Source organism: Pelophylax lessonae (assembly GCF_965119305.1).
Source record: "Pelophylax lessonae genome assembly, chromosome: 6".
Taxonomy (NCBI): Eukaryota; Metazoa; Chordata; class Amphibia; order Anura; family Ranidae; genus Pelophylax; species Pelophylax lessonae.
Window position 1 is genome coordinate 240,221,389 of NC_138773.1, and position 13,336 is coordinate 240,234,724.

At 35.5% G+C, this 13,336-nt stretch overlaps 1 protein-coding gene across 1 annotated transcript in view; it reads left to right on the forward strand.

Annotated features, from left to right (window-relative positions):
* LOC309558726 (titin-like) overlaps positions 1–13,336 on the forward strand; it is a 320,308-nt gene that overhangs the window by 29,094 nt on the left and 277,878 nt on the right. Inside the window, exons 10-15 of the mRNA XM_082261775.1 lie at positions 2,449–2,718; positions 2,810–2,935; positions 5,256–5,528; positions 5,790–5,855; positions 7,710–7,968; positions 12,583–12,640. Of these exons, the coding sequence (XP_082117901.1) occupies positions 2,449–2,718; positions 2,810–2,935; positions 5,256–5,528; positions 5,790–5,855; positions 7,710–7,968; positions 12,583–12,640 (1,052 nt within the window). The remainder of the gene's footprint in view (positions 1–2,448; positions 2,719–2,809; positions 2,936–5,255; positions 5,529–5,789; positions 5,856–7,709; positions 7,969–12,582; positions 12,641–13,336) is intronic.

The window sequence follows — 13,336 nt, forward strand, 5'->3', positions numbered from 1 at the left end:
GACTGCGTGATCTGCAGAGGTCATAATCATAACCCGGTACTTTTATGGTCTAGACCAGTAATGCTGAAACATTGGACTCTAGGAGCTTGTATGCCTTTGCAACCGAAGGCCAAAAGTTTGTGAATGTCATAGAAAAGAAAAGGGTTTCCAGTAAAATATTGGATATATTGACGTATGAGGAAACCCTAAACCCCTAAAATCGTTTCTCTAAACCACGTGGGGTCCTAAATTACAGATAATGCACCTCTGGTTTATACCATAAATGCTAACACCTACCTTATTTTTGTTTTTCTACTTATTTTAGGAATGTTTACTAACTAAATTCTTGTGACCAGTACCAATGGCTTTATGGAAAACCCACATTAAATCTGTATATTACCTGAAAAAGAACACCAAAAATATTAAAGTAAAAGGCTTATGAACAGCTATGGCATTGGTCACACATGCAAGTTTAAATTTTTTACAGTGACATTTAAGAGTATTTGTGTGAATTTTAAGTCAAGAAAACCGTCTGGTGTTAAAATGGTGTGTTATCCTGTGCATTTAATGGCCAAACAGATGAATTACAATTCTGAGATAGAAATGGCGGTGGCTACTGTTCTGGCCGTTGTGGAACAAGCAAGAACCCGAACTCTTAGAGGCGCTGATTTGCCAGCTATATCTCAGATGCCTGTCAAGAAAGAGGAGGTACAAGCCCTATGATCACATCCTCAGCACGGATACCTTCTTCACTGGGCACATCTTTAGTCATTGAGCACTTCTTTCTTTTACCACCACGTCTATTCTCTACTTATCACCTCTTTGTTTGGTCACTTAAAATTTGGCACATACCAACTGCATGCATGTTAAAGAAAGTTGTAGTGCCATATAAAAACAGAGAGGTTCTGAAATCTCCTGGTTTATATGAGCCGTCTTTGCTTGTCATGGATATGTTTGCACCTCTGTGTCTTTTATATGTATACATGTTATCATTTTGGTAAATTCAAGTATAAGCTAAGACTTATAGGGCATATGTATTAATGCAAAGGAGTAAACATTTAGAATATGTAGCAATAACACAATAAACCATTCAAATGCAAAACATATGTACCATACAAGCTTTAACAAGAAATTCGATTTACCTGCCATTATTTTTTACATACTATACAGAACAGGGGTCTCCAAACTTTTAAGTACAAGGGCCACATTGTATATTTTATAAATATTTGTGGGACAAAAAAAAAAATTAGTATAATTTAATTAAATTGATATTAATGAACATGCTCCAAGAAGCCCCCTTATCACATCAGTCCCCTATCACATAAGATCCCTCCTTACACATCAGAATCCCCCTTGACATCATCCTCTTTTCAGTGCCCACCTTTCTTATTAGAACCCCCTTTCACATTAAAGCCCACTCTTCACATTAGAGCCCTCTTACACATCAGAGTCAACCTGTTACATGAGAGTGCCCCTCACAACAGAGCCCCCTTCATATTCGAGTCCCCCACATCAGTGCCTCTCTTTGCACATCAGAGTTCCATTCACATTGAAGTCCCCTTTTCACATCAGATTCCTCTCTTCACATCAGAGTTCCCCTTCACATCAGAGCCCTCCCTCCTCCTTTCCTACTTTACAATCTTCACCACAGCAGTGGCATGCTGGTCTTTATGGAAGGCAAGAGGCAGAGTAGGTCCTCTTATGAATACATTGAATGTTGCCACTCAAAATCAGCATCATTTGTTTTATGGTATGGTTTTGCCAGTCACCAGTACCATAACAATGAATGATGCTGCGTTCCATGGCCACTCAGTGCCATTGGTTGCAATAGTGCTCTATGGAAATTAATTACACAAATACAGAATAAGTTACAAATACAGGCCAGGTAAAATCTTGAAGTAGGCAAGGTATGGACATAGTTTGGAGACCCCTAATATAGAATATAGAATATTTAAAAGCATTATGATGAAGGAAAGTTTTGTCATTGTAACCTTTTTGCATTAAGATTTAGCTGTTGTGTGTATACAACAGTGGCCATTTTGTATATGTAACAAATATAGATGGCCATGTTTTATATCAATTCACAAGGAATCAGGGCATCATGAAGAAAAGACATGGGTCATCAATTTTTATCATTTTATATTATTTCTTGTTCCAAGGATGGCCAACTCAATCTAACCAGAGTCTAGATAATTGTAATACTCCCTCAGAGGTCTTTCATTCAGCCCACAACATGGCAGCCTTGTATTGGTTGCTATATGTTCATTATCGGAGGACCTATATAGGATCAAGAACACAACAGACATATATAATCTGTTTACTACTGTGCTCAGCTTTATTGAGCTAAATGGCCACCAGCCGTAGGACAGCAGAATTAATACTGTTGATTTTTATGTTTGTGGATTTTGTCATATTTTTCTGCCATTTCAATATGGAGGTATGTATAAATGTTGTTAATGTTATCTTTAGATTGGAACTGGCAAAAAAGCAGGAGCTGTGGCTACAGTTGTTGCTGCAGTTGACCAGGCTCGTGTCAGGCAACCTGGATACACAGAAGAAGGCTATGCTGAAGAAACAGCTCTGCAGTATGAATACAAAGAGCATGTTTCTGCTAGGAAAACAGTTGAATTCTCACCTGAGCGTCAAGTTGTCACTAAACCCATAAAAGCTCCAGAAGTACACATCCCAACAGTACCAAAAGTTGTCCCTGTTGAACATGTTCCAACACCTGTACCACAGGTTAGGCTCTAAACATGTCCATTATTATTTGATTACTTTTTTTATACTGTATATGATTTCAAAGTCAATAAAACTTTATTGATTAACATAGATTAAAAGAATTCCTGCGCCGCCAACTGTACCGGTTGTCCAAGTGGAACAAACTATATCACATACACCTATTCCTCATTTTACCGTCACTAAAGTTACAGTCCCTAAAGCTGAGCAAACACATGAGGTAAGAGCTAAGTAGCCTGTATGTCAGGCAAGGCATTTATTGCCACAACTGCCAATACTACATTGACTAAATTGGTGGTTTTGTGGCTTCACTAAACTCTTATTATCTAATTACAAATATCCATTTAATACATATTGAATTCATTGAATTTAGGAGTATCTACACAGTAAGTAGACCAAGGTGGGCTTAAAGGGGTTTTCCCTTCAAGAGAAAGAGAAATGGAAAAAACAGTTTGGCTGCTGATTTGGTCAGCTATTTTTCATAGGTCAGCTATTTTCCCAACGCAACTGAGCTGTTCCAAGGCCAATATAGGTATCAATTTTTTTTTTTTTTAATGCATTAAAGCTGGCCACTGGAACCTACTGGTTGACATATGCAGTATGGCTTCGGAAACCCAATAAAAAGTAATGGCTTTTTAAGTCAGTCAAATAAAAGTAAACAGCTCTAAACTAAACTGGGCTGCTTGATACTGCTGGTAAAACCATCCAATTCTTCTGTACAACATTGACATTTTATGAACAACATTGACATTTTATGAATGCGTTGTGGAAAAAATCATCTTCAGTCAGCCACAGACGTTAATTACCATAAGAATTTAAGAAATAAGGAAGTCTTTGTGAGCATTTCATACACATTTTAAGACAGTTGACTGATTTTTTAATAGAATAACTAAATTACATAAGTTCAAATTTATTTTTACAATTTTCATGTTAAATGGATATTTGTAATATTTTTATATAGTCTGATATTCACCACAAAATAAATATAAAGTAATTAAAACATCCCTTTTTAAAATTAATATAATAATATATACATTTTTATTTTTGTAACACTTGCAGTTGTTTTTGCTGCTTACTAAAAAAGTTATTTATTAACATTTTATTTTAAATACTTTCACTGTGGTAGTTAATGCAAAAAGAGAAACTTTGAAATATTTTACCACATCTTTTGCAGATAACAACCCTGCGCTTTGTGTCTTTGGCTCATTTGTTTTTGGTGTCTGTCCCCGTCCAGTCTTTTCTGTGTGCAGCAGGCAATCTTCAGCTTTTTTCATCTTTGTTGATTTTAAAGATGCTCTGTACTTTCTTTTTAAGTAAAGAACAGTTTGAAAATATTGATGCAGGGTATTTCAAAAGTCACAAGGCTTTCTTTTTTAACTTTGATGGCCAGCTTTGCCGTGCATAGATAATTTAGTAATGCAGTGCAAAGAGATCACAGTTAGAAAACTGATGTTCTTTAAACAATTTAATATATATATATATATATATATATATATATATATATATATATATATATATATATATATATATATTGCAATTCATATATATTGCAATACTTTTCCTAAAATTACATTAAGAAACATATGGTAGACTTTTTGGGGTGCCGTGCCTTGACAGCCTTTGCATTTTGTGATGAAAATGCTTGCTATTAATGTTTATAGTGAGCCTCTGTGCTCGATAAACATGAATAGTATACATTGCCATCACAAAATGTCCAGGCTGGATGAGGTGCTGCACCCCCAGAGTTATGTTTGAAGTGTAATCATTTAAAGTTAAGGACCCCTAATAAAAGTGTATGTATAGCCAAAACGTTTGTTTTTCCTTCAGATAGTGTAGGGAAGCATTAGGACCCATGTCAGGTTTTTTCTCCTTTATGGGTCCTCAATGAGTAGAGCCATAGAGTCACCTTCTCTTTTTGTTCTAATGACTATAGTCAAAGGAAGAGAAAGTAACAAGAAATAAAAACATCTTTCCCAGTGAAAACTGTCTAAGAGGGGTATTTCTCTCACTTTTCAGACATGTTTCTCCCACTTCCTGTTGCATCTTCAGGACAGGAAGTGATAGAAAATCACTGATGGGACAGAGATAGCAAAACAAAAACTGACAAAGGTTTAACTCTTCCTTACTCCATTAAGAAAAAAAAAGTTTTAACTATACATAGGCTTTAAGCTTATATTGCAGAATTAAAACCATTAATTCCAAAGTCCCAAAAGTCTACCAAATCTACTAATAAAACCAAGCAAGAAAAATGTATTGCAGTATACATGTTTCAGACTTGATAGGGCACATATTTGTTGTGGTACAAAAAAAGTCAGCCTTGCTGCTTGCGAGATATGCATAGCAAAGAGAAGAACATCTAACAGTTCTTAATAAATATAAAAGAGGACCTCTAAATCAAAGAAACATTACATTCCTGGATAATGACATTCCTCCAAAATGTAGGTGCAACATGAAGAAAAAAAATAATAAAAACAGAGGGCATCTTTAAAATATGCAGCCTCGTGATCAAATAATAATACATTTCCTTCTGGCTGGGCTAGGTATCAATTGCAGGATCTGCCATTGCCTCTCTGGAAAAAGAATTAACTTCAACAGCATTTTCACAAAAGATTACCAAACACGTGGATGCCCCGCACTTAAAACCGGCTGAAGCACGAGCAACACCAGAAAAAATTGTCTCTCAACCATATCCTTTGGCAGAACCAGCCGCCGATGCTTACAAAGCCCAATTTGATGTTACAAAGACAAGAGATATAGGTTTGACCATTACAGGTGGTTATTCGCGTGAGGAAAGATTCCAGTACCAGTATGAGGTTGGTTATTAAGAGACTCTTGTTCATCTTCTTTGATTCTTCTTATAACAACATGCTATAACAAAGTAGGCATCTACTATCTTTTCATCAACCCTTCCTTTTTACTACTTGCTGCTCTCTACATGTGGGTGTATTATTAGTGCTTTACCATGCTTCTAACATGACCATATGCAGGAGTAACACTATACACCCGTCCTCGCATGATGCTTATTTTTAGACTCCTTGCCTATAGAAAAGCTCACACTCTTCCATATGTTTCAGGCTGAAGAAGCAGCCCATGTGCCAGAACCAGCTGAAGTCCCGGTTTCTCCACCAACAATAGTCTCTGTAAGTAATATAACTCATGGATTAAAGGCTCAACATTTGGAAGTGAGCCTGTGTTTATCTAGTTCCCAATCCAGAAATGTGTAAATATCTTTGCATTGGGGTAGTTCATCTTAGTTATGCTTAAAGGGCAAAGAAAAAAAAACAGATTACTTTTTTTAGTTTTTTATCAGTAGCTGAGAAAGTTTGTTTTTAATAATTATGTATTATGTGTGTGTCTTCTGTATACACAAAGGGGTTGATTTACTAAAATGAGAGAGTGCAAGATCTTGTGCAGCTGTGCATGGCAGCCAACCAGCTTGTAACTTCAGATTGTTCAATTAAACTTTGACAAAAAAAAACCTGCAAGCTAATTGGTTTCTATGCAGAGATGCACCAGATTTTGCACCCAAAGAGTCTATTTATTGCACATGTAGATAGTTAAAATGTATACACATACATGTATATAAGTATAAGGTGTTTATACAACAAAACTTTAAAACAAAGACTCAGTATGTATGGCTGTGGTCTGTTATATTTATCTTGCATATTTTTATTTCATTTTGTATACATGCCAATATTTATTATCTATCCAAATCTTCGTCTTGAATAGCTATAACTATTTAATTAAGCTCATAATATTTAAATAATGCGCACATTTTTTTTTCTTCATTAAAGAATGGTAGATGTTTAACATTTTATTTTAACCACTTAAGGACCAGACGGTTTACCCCCTTAATGACCAGGCCATTTTTTGCGATGCGGCACGGCATTATTTAACTGACAATTGCGCAGTTGTGCCAAAAGAAATTTATGTCCTTTTTTCCCCACAAATAGAGCTTTCTTTTGGTGGTATTTGAATACCTCTGTGGTTTTTATTTTTTGTTCTATAAACAAAAAAAAACGACAATTCTGAAAAAAAAAAACAAAAAAAAAAACCCAATATTTTTTATTTTCTGCTTCAAAACATTCCCAATAAAAAAAATCTAATTTTTTTTATTTATTTGGACCAATATGTATTCTGCTACATGTTTTTGGTAAAAAAAAAAAAAAATTCCAATAAGTGTATATTGATTGATTTGCACAAAGGTTATCGCATCTACAAGATTTATGCCATTTTTATTTATTTATTTATTTATTTATTTATTTATTGCTAGTAATGGCAGCAATCAGCGATTTTTAGCAGGACTGCGACATTGGGGCGGATAGATCGGACACTTAACTGACACTTTTGACACTTTTGAGGGGATCAGTGACATTACTGCAGTAATAAGTGCTAAAAATGTGCGATGTTACTGTACTAATGACACTGGCAGGTGTCAAAGGGTTAAATTTGTCCCTACGGGATGCTTTCTAACCATGTGGGGGTTGTAATCACCGGATGAATATAGAGACCTGTGTTCCTAAATAACACAGGATCCCTGTGTTCCTCACTGACAGCGGTCTGCCGTGTTTACATAGACACACTGCCATTCTGCCTCCATGGGGAGCGATCGCAGGTGCCCGGTGGACATCGCATCTGCCAGGCCCACTGATTGTCTCCCCCTCTAGCCAATCGGCATGTCCCCACTATCTGGTACACGAAGCATCGTACAGGTACGTCGTTTTGCGTAACAGAGCTGACCTGCCGCTGTATAACTACGGCGGCTGATTGGCAAGTGGTTAAAGACTGTGGGAACAGATTCAGAATTAATGTCTTTACACTTCTATATATTGAGCTGGAAAGAAAATATATACAGTAAGCAATACCTTTTAAATGCTAACTGAATATTTTTTAGGGCAAACGTGCAATAGCCATCATCAAGCATGGTGTTGTGTGTAGTCTGTCACATGTACCAATAGATTTAATGATACTAAGGTGCTTGTTTTTATTAATAGGGTCTAAAAAATGTAACAGTCTTTGAAGGCGAGTCAGTAACTTTGGAGTGTCACATTGCTGGTCACCCTTCTCCAACTGTGGTTTGGTATCGCGAGGATTACCGTATTGAAAATTCAATTGATTTCCAAATTACCTACGAACAAGAAATTGTAAGACTTGTAATTCGTGAAGCATTTGCTGAAGACAGCGGGAGGTTTACTTGCACAGCTAACAACGAGGCAGGCACAGTCAGCACTTCATGTTACCTCCTTGTTCAAGGTAAGCCAACACCACTTGTTTGAGTTATTTTGGTTAGTGGTTGAAATAGCGAAGCAGTTGAATGTGAAGAACAGCTGCATTTTATGACTCATCTCTAAATATGGCAGACAGATGGTCACTGTGCTAAATCATGCTGTGGGACTCTTCATTTCTTCCTATGATAATCACATTTTTGCTAAAATTATATCAGTGAGCCACAGAACATGTATATACAAATGTGTTCAATAAACAAGTAAACAAGAAAGCTGAAATGGATGTGGACCTATGATATATATTAAATATATGTATGAACATGTATGGAACTTTAAAAGATCTTGTTGAAAATGTGCATAAATATATAAATCATCATAAATCAAAAACTAACCAATAGTAATACATTACTAGAAGTGCTGTAATTAAACACTAGAAACATACATGCTTTATAAGTATAAATATAAATATCCCAAAAAAACTGTGAAGTCTCCACGAACCTCTTCTTCATGAACCTTGTTTCATCTTTATTCCACTCCACACCTCCAAATAGGTGTTATTAGCCAGGGATCACATGAACAGAAAAACTCTCCTCAATTTAGGTACTATCTTTATTTGACTAGAGTATATCTCACCAAAAGCTTTGTTGTCACAGACACATCTGTAAATTCCACATAGCTCGACCTCCAGTTTACAAGATCAGCGCTTCATGCAAATAGATAACGGGCTCTTTATCATGATAAAGTCAGATATGACGAAACATGTTGAACTGTGGCTTGGTGTAACTAGTAAGAAAGATTGGCGGTAGTGATTGTACTGGCACACATTGGGCCAAATACGGTGGTGAGAGCCTGTTATATATTTGTATGATGCGCTGATCTTGTGTACTGGAGATAGAGCTATGTGGGATTTATCTATCTATGTGGAGTTGCGGAGTGGAATAAAGGTGGAACATGGTTCATTAAGAAGAGGTGTGTGGAGACTTCTTGTATGAAGCACATATTGCTTGTCTGAAAAATGACAATAAATACTGTCTGGTAAGTGTTCTACCTTCTTTGGGATAAGGAGTCTACATAGAGTGGTCACTATTGGTATGGTGGAAGAAGACATCCTTATTTATATTTGATCTTTCAATGTTTATTGTATTTTTGGACTCACTGATACACAATGGTGTTTTGAGGACTTTAATATTATTTGTCTAGCACAAATATATTTATATATGTGTATTGGTTTATATGAATCACTGTTTTTTTTTTTTTTGGATATTTATATTTATACCTACTGTATATAGCATGTATGTTTTTACAGTTTAAACACAGCGCTGCTAGTAAATTATCACTATTGGTTTATTTTTCTTTTTTTTGGGGGGGTTTATAGCGGCAGCAGTGGTCCAACACATTAATATTTATATATATATATATATATATATATATATATATATATATATATATATTAGCATATTCAATTTTTATACATTTATACATTTTATGTACAGTATATATTTTTAACATGTCTTTATTGGGAACCTTTAGCATGGAGTAGAGGTTGTTGTTTTTTATAAATCATCAAAGTTATGTGATCATATATTTGATCATTATAATCATTTTCATAGATGTACGTTTTTAAAAAAAAATGTGCTTATTTACACTGTGATAGTTTTATTGGGTGTATGCGAGTGAGTAGAACTTGCATGTATTGCAAGATTTAACACGTTATGTTTGTGTGTCACAGTGGGGTTGATTTACTAAAGGCAAATAGACTGTGCACTTTGCAAAGTGCGGTTTCACTCTGCAAGTGCAATTGTTCCAGAGCTTAGTAAATAAGGTAAAGCTTCACAAAATTAAAAAACAGCATTTTTACTTGCACGTGATTGGATCATGGAAATCAGCAGAGCTTCTACTCATTTACCAAGCTCTGGAGCAACTGCACTTGCAGAGTGCAACTGCACTTTGCAAAGTACACAGTCTATTATCCTTTAGTAAATCAACCTAAGTGTGCATTTCATGTTTATGACCTTGTGTGACTGCCTACATATAAAGCAGAGCAGAGGCTGTCATTTGGAATTGGTTTTGTGTTCCATGGAGTTAAATAAGTTTAAAAGGGTGTAGATAAAATAACTATTTTGTGGCATGTTTTTTTTCCGGTGTTGTTTACATTATGTTTTAGCGTTTAGTTAATCCTGGTATTGAGGTGCTAGTATAGTGGTCTTGTATGCAAAGTTTAAACAAATGATTAGGCCATAATTTTTTGATCTTGTCATGGTTGGTAGAGTGCTTATAAATATAGGTCTCCTGAATACCATAGAAAGTAATCACACAAGTTTTGGTATCAAAACTTTGTTTGATATCAAAACAATCATAAGTTATATGGTGTGCCTACTGATTTCTTTCTATGATATGTATGCCTGTGTCTGAAAAACACCTGATTGTAGCTGCTTTCCTAAAATCTCTTCTTAGTGTACGGGTATTGGTGTGCAGCATTCTTCCTCTGTCTCTCTAATAGTGAGATTTTCCTAATCCAGCCATTTCTGGCCAGATAGACAGGCAAGCTTGTGTCTATGGGCAGCTGTTGATTGCTTCACCCAAAGACCTTCAGGTTAAAAGTATTCAAAAAGGCTAGATAACCATGGTTTACCCTAAGATGAGCCATTCCTGGGAAAGCTTGCATCATGTGTATTGCACCTTCCTTCCCCCATTTTCACAAATGGTAACATGTTGAATCCTAGTGTTTTTTCATTTATGGCTCGGGCTAGGCTAAAATAAGTTGAACTAGGGTATGTGATGTTCTGCAGCACCCATCATTTATTGTTTATCTAAAGCCTGTGTTTTCTGGAGTGTAGGACTCCTGACATGTTTTTATTGCTGTCTGTGACCCTTTTGAGGAGGTTCCCTCATTCTATATGTCATAGGAGTATTGTCACACTGACTGAAAGTTAGGAAAATCCCACATTTTGAGCTGTTACCAAACATGAATATGGGGGAATGTTTTGTTGTGGACACTTGCTTTGGTGACATCTGTTTAAGAAGGAAGTTCCCTTATTTTGAAAATCCCCTACTTCATTCAAAATGGCAAAAAATTAGCTCATATATACGTGCACAAACTTGTTAAATTTCATTTCTCATTCTTTAGTGCAGGAAATGAATATATAAATGTGATTAAAATGACAAAAGTGATTGATTGTCATGACTGTACAGTTTATTTAAACATAGTTTTATGTGTGGGGGTAGAGTGTTAAAAAATCTTAACCCTTTGGAGGTACCATCCTCAAAGTAATGCATACAAAGGTATGGAAGCTATAAGGGATTTTATATGTACCTCCTTTGATATAATACAGGCAAGAACAGACTGTTTGTATAGAAACATACAACATTTTATTCGAGATATCACAAATAATAAAAAAAAAAAGAGTTAAAAACATTTCCATAAATTAGTCATCCAAGATAATACATTTTCTGGCCTTAGAACTAATTTGTCAGGCCAACGCATTTTGCGGGCAGTCCCACTTCATTAGGGCCGAAGATCTTATTGTGGAGAACTGCAACAATATACATAGATAAAAGTAAGCCAACAGTCATTGAATGGTATATTACATCACTATAACATATCTTTTCATGTCAATTAGACAACAGAAAGTATAGATACATGTTATTCCCACCCTGAATGTAAAGAAGGACAGACTCTATGCCATAAGGCGAAATGTTAATATCTGACAAAAATATAACAATAAAGAGAAAAAGGTTTTGTCACTTGTAAAGATACGTATGTTTACAGGTGACACACCCTACAATTGTAAATGTACGTTTACAGGTGACAAACCCTTCATCTCTTTATTGTTATATTTTTGTCAGATATTAGCATTTGACCTTATGGCATGAACTCTGTCCTTCTTTGCATTCAGGGTGGGTATGACATATATTTACACTTTTTGTTGTCTAATTGACATGAAAATATTTGTTATGGTGATGTAATTTACCTTTCAATGACTGTTGGTTTACGTTTATTTATGTATATTGTTGCAGTATTCTATAATAGGATCCGAGGCCCTGATGAAGTGGGCCTGCTTACAAAACGTGTTGGCCTGACAAACCGATCCTAAGGCGAGAAAACAAATTACCTTGGATGGCTAACCTATGGAGATGTTTTTAACTCTTTTTTTTTTTAAATATTTGTGATATCTCTAATAAAATGTTATATTTTATAATTATATAAACAGTCTGTTCTTGCCTGTATTATACCCAATAAAGTACATATATATTCCCATATCTTCTATAGGCCTAAACAAAAATGAAAAGTTATGTCACTGAATGATGTTTTTATGTCCTAGAATAACTTACGTCTCTTGTATACTATGTAGATATACATTTCTGATGTTTATGTTATATTTTACATATTTTATATTATATTACACAATGCTGAATTTACATTTGCCTATTTTATTTGGCAGAGAGAAATTTGATGTGCATTGTAGCTAGTACTTATAATTAAACTGCAGCAAAACTAGGACTCAGTGCATGTACATCATGATCATTGTTCAGGAGTGTGTATTCATTATGGGGGCACAAGTCACAATAATTTGATATCATTTGGAAATTTAATTATCAGTAGTTACAATTGCCTGAATAGGTTTTTCTCTTTTTATTTTAGTGTCCGAGGAGTATGAAGCCAGAGAAACTGTTACTGAAAAAATGATAGAAGAAAAACAGTAATTATTTTTTCACATTTTCTATGTCAACTTCAAATTTGAATATTTGAGTTTAGGCAATATTTGAGTTCATATAGGCAATAACACCCATATAGTGTGAATGGGCCCTTTTGTAGGCATCTGTAACTTCCAGGTGCTGCAGGTAGGCAGGCTAAGTCTAATTGGAGACACAGCTGCATGGACCAGCCACTCATTTTATCGTGACAGGCATGTGGGTGTGGGGGAGCAGCCCTGAACACAGACAGTATGCATTTGGGACCACTAACCTGCACCCATACACCTGTCACATTAGGATGAGCAACTGTGTCTGTGCAGCTGCACATCCTAATAGACTTTAATAGGCTGCCTGAACGCAGCACCTAGAGGTTACATAAGCTGCAAAAAACAGCCCGTTCATGTTATAGGAGCATCATTGCCTATGGGAATGAGGCCTTAGATATATCTTATCAACTGTTAAACATGCAAGACATTTTGAAACAGTGGGTTGATTTACTAAAACTGGAGAGTGCAAGATCTGGTGCATGGTAGCCAACCAGCTTATTCAATTAGGCTTTGACAAAAAAAAAAAAATAGAAGCTGATTGGTTTCTTTGCAGAGCTGCACCAGATTTTGCACTCTCCAGTTTTAGAAAATCCAACTCATTGTGCAAAGATAAAAACATGGTTAACGCAAATCATAGATTTCTATAATTAGAGT